Raw genomic sequence first — 2,817 nt, forward strand, 5'->3', positions numbered from 1 at the left:
GAGGGCAAGCCAAGCCAGAAATGAGATCCACTATCAGTAGTATCAATTTGTAGATTACACAACAACCACACTCGGTTACACCTACGCATTTAATCCCTAACCAAAACAATCTCTTCTTAGCTCCTCCCTAGATATGGAATATCTCCATTCCACTTTCAATCACCGCAATGATGTCTAACAGTTAATAACTTAGCCACTGTATCAACGACTTAGTTACCACAATCCTGTAACCACAGAATAGAAGACACACTTCCATGATGAGGAGACACACTCCTATGTTGGGCAGGAAGCCGCACTTCCCTCCATACTCAGCCTTGAATCGAGACTAAGAACACTATCTTGGATTTTCTTAAAATCTTCCTCCAAGAATAATACTCAACTCATTACCTAAAGACTTTTGAGTGAGAACAAGGTGACCATCCCACAAACCGAGTGGTTTAACCTACCAACACAACCCTTATGATTTTACATATTGTTTTTTTTTTATTTTTTAAACCTAGGTTACAAAACTTCTATTTATAACCTATTCCCAACTAGACTTGGGCTTCTAATCACAACTTCATTAGCTGCTACAAATCTCCAAAAGACTCTCCTACAAAATAGGTTTTCAATCAAATCTTTCTAATAAATCTCCAAAATTAGAAAGTCTTCATTCAAACATATTCTGATTTAATTCTTCCAGATCTTTCATGCGCCACCTATGATTTCATAATATTGGTTAGTAATATTCTGCATTGCTGTTAATTGCTGAGTCACATTCAATCAATGGTAGTTCTAATTCAGGCGCGATATCGAATGGCTTGCATAGGACATCTTCTACAACATATTGTCCAGATGTCAAAACAAATCAACTCAACATGTTTCTTTGTCAAATAGAACTTCCACCTACTTTTGATTACAAGCTATATATCTTATTTAACTAATTGCTACTATATTAGTTTTACCAAACTTAATGCCAATTCAAATTATAGAGAAATAACAGTTAGGGTTTCACAAAATCAACATACATACACTAATTCATATACTATTTTCATACTCAATCATTGAATCATCCATAGAATAAAGAATACAAGTTAGGTTTCACATAATTTTAGGATAAACATACCAATTCAAAAGCAAAACTCAAGAAATAGTAAACTACCCATTCCAAATCATGCATTTTCTAACTCATTCATCATTACCCACTTATGTCTACTTATAATCACTTGGATTCACACACTTACCTTGAATCTCTAGTCCTTCCTCTTCAAGAACCCCCCTCTCTCCTCTGTTCTTCTCTTCTAGCTTCTTTTCCCTCTTCTCTACTAAGATATAGTATTAGGTATAACCCTACTCTCATTACTACTTCATTTAGCTTAACGGACTTAACCCAGCAATCCTATATTATAATTAATTAGTCCTATTACTATATATTTAATAGTTCACTTAATTAATTAAATACGACACATATTCAATTAATCACAAAACATACTAAATAATTAATTATTACATAAATAATAATTAATAAAAATAAACACTCAATAAATAAATACGAAAAATAAAACCGGGCTATCACAACTCTCTCCCAGTTAAAAGATTTTCGTCCTCGAAAATTTATCTCAAGCAAACAAATCGGGATAAGAATCTTTCACCTTGCTCTCAAGCTCCCACGTCACATTTCCTCCAACCGTCCTCCCCAAACGACCTTCACCAAAGCGATTTCCTTGCCTCGGATTTGTTTCACCTCTCTATCTTCTATACGCATAGGTAATGTCTCCACGGTGAAATTATCTCTAACCTCAACATCATCTAATTGGACAACATGCGAAGGATCCGCAATGTATTTCCTCAATTTAGACACGTGAAACACATCATGAATATTAGAAAGTGACGGCGGTAATGCAATCCGATATGCCACCTCACCTACTCTCTCGTTAATCTAATACGGACCAATTAAACGCAACGTCAACTTACACGACTTCAAAGCTCTACCAACACACGTTACTGGAGTAACTCTCAAAAACACATGATCATCCTTTTCAAACTCAAGTGCTTTTCTCCTCTTATCATGGTAACTCTTTAGACGAATCTGAGAAATCTTTATTTTCTCTCTAATTAACTTAATCTTATCAGTATTTTGTTGAACAATCTCAAGTCCAACCACAACACTCTCTCCAAATTCATACCAACTTAAAGGAGTCCTACATCTTCGACCATACAAAGCCTCAAAAGGTGTCATTCTAATACTAGAATGGAAACTGTTATTATACGTGAAATCAATCAACGACAAATAACTATCCCAAGCTCCTCCTTGTTCTAAAACACAAGCACTCAAAAGATCCTCAAGCGACTAAATCGTCTTCTCAGTCTGACCATCAGTTTGCAGATAATAATCCAAACTCAAATGCAACTTAGTACCCAAAGCACTTTGCAACCCTTCCCAAAATCTAGAAGTAAACCTTTGATCTCTATCTGAAACAATACTCGACGGAATACCATGAAAACTCACAATCTTCTCAATATAAAAATTTGGAAGTCTCTCCATCGGATAATGCATTCTAATCGGGATGAAGTGAGCAAATTTCGTTAATCTATCCACAACAACCCAAATTGCTTCACAATTACTCGACGTTCTCGGCAAACCCGAAACGAAATCCATAGAAATACTATCACACTTCCACTCGGAATGGATAATGGTTGCATCAAACCAGACAGTTTTTGATGTTCAATCTTGGACTTCTGACAAATCAAACAAGAATACACAAATTCCTCTATATCCTTCTTCATACCTTGCCACCAAAATAACTTCCTCAAATTTTGATACATTTTAGTAGCTCC

The 2,817-nt window shown here is 35.4% G+C and overlaps 1 protein-coding gene across 1 annotated transcript; it reads right to left on the reverse strand.

Annotated features, from left to right (window-relative positions):
• Positions 1-1,651: 1,651 nt before the first annotated feature.
• LOC131639499 (uncharacterized) lies at positions 1,652-2,524 on the reverse strand. Its single transcript, XM_058909990.1, has 3 exons — positions 2,439-2,524; positions 1,985-2,237; positions 1,652-1,918 (listed from the first exon to the last, which is right to left on the reverse strand). Exons 1-3 carry the CDS (start codon positions 2,522-2,524, stop codon positions 1,652-1,654), a joined length of 606 nt encoding a protein of 201 aa, XP_058765973.1.
• Between the last annotated feature and the right edge of the window lie 293 nt (positions 2,525-2,817).

This window comes from Vicia villosa, unplaced genomic scaffold (genome assembly GCF_029867415.1).
Source record: "Vicia villosa cultivar HV-30 ecotype Madison, WI unplaced genomic scaffold, Vvil1.0 ctg.002671F_1_1, whole genome shotgun sequence".
Taxonomy (NCBI): domain Eukaryota; kingdom Viridiplantae; phylum Streptophyta; class Magnoliopsida; order Fabales; family Fabaceae; genus Vicia; species Vicia villosa.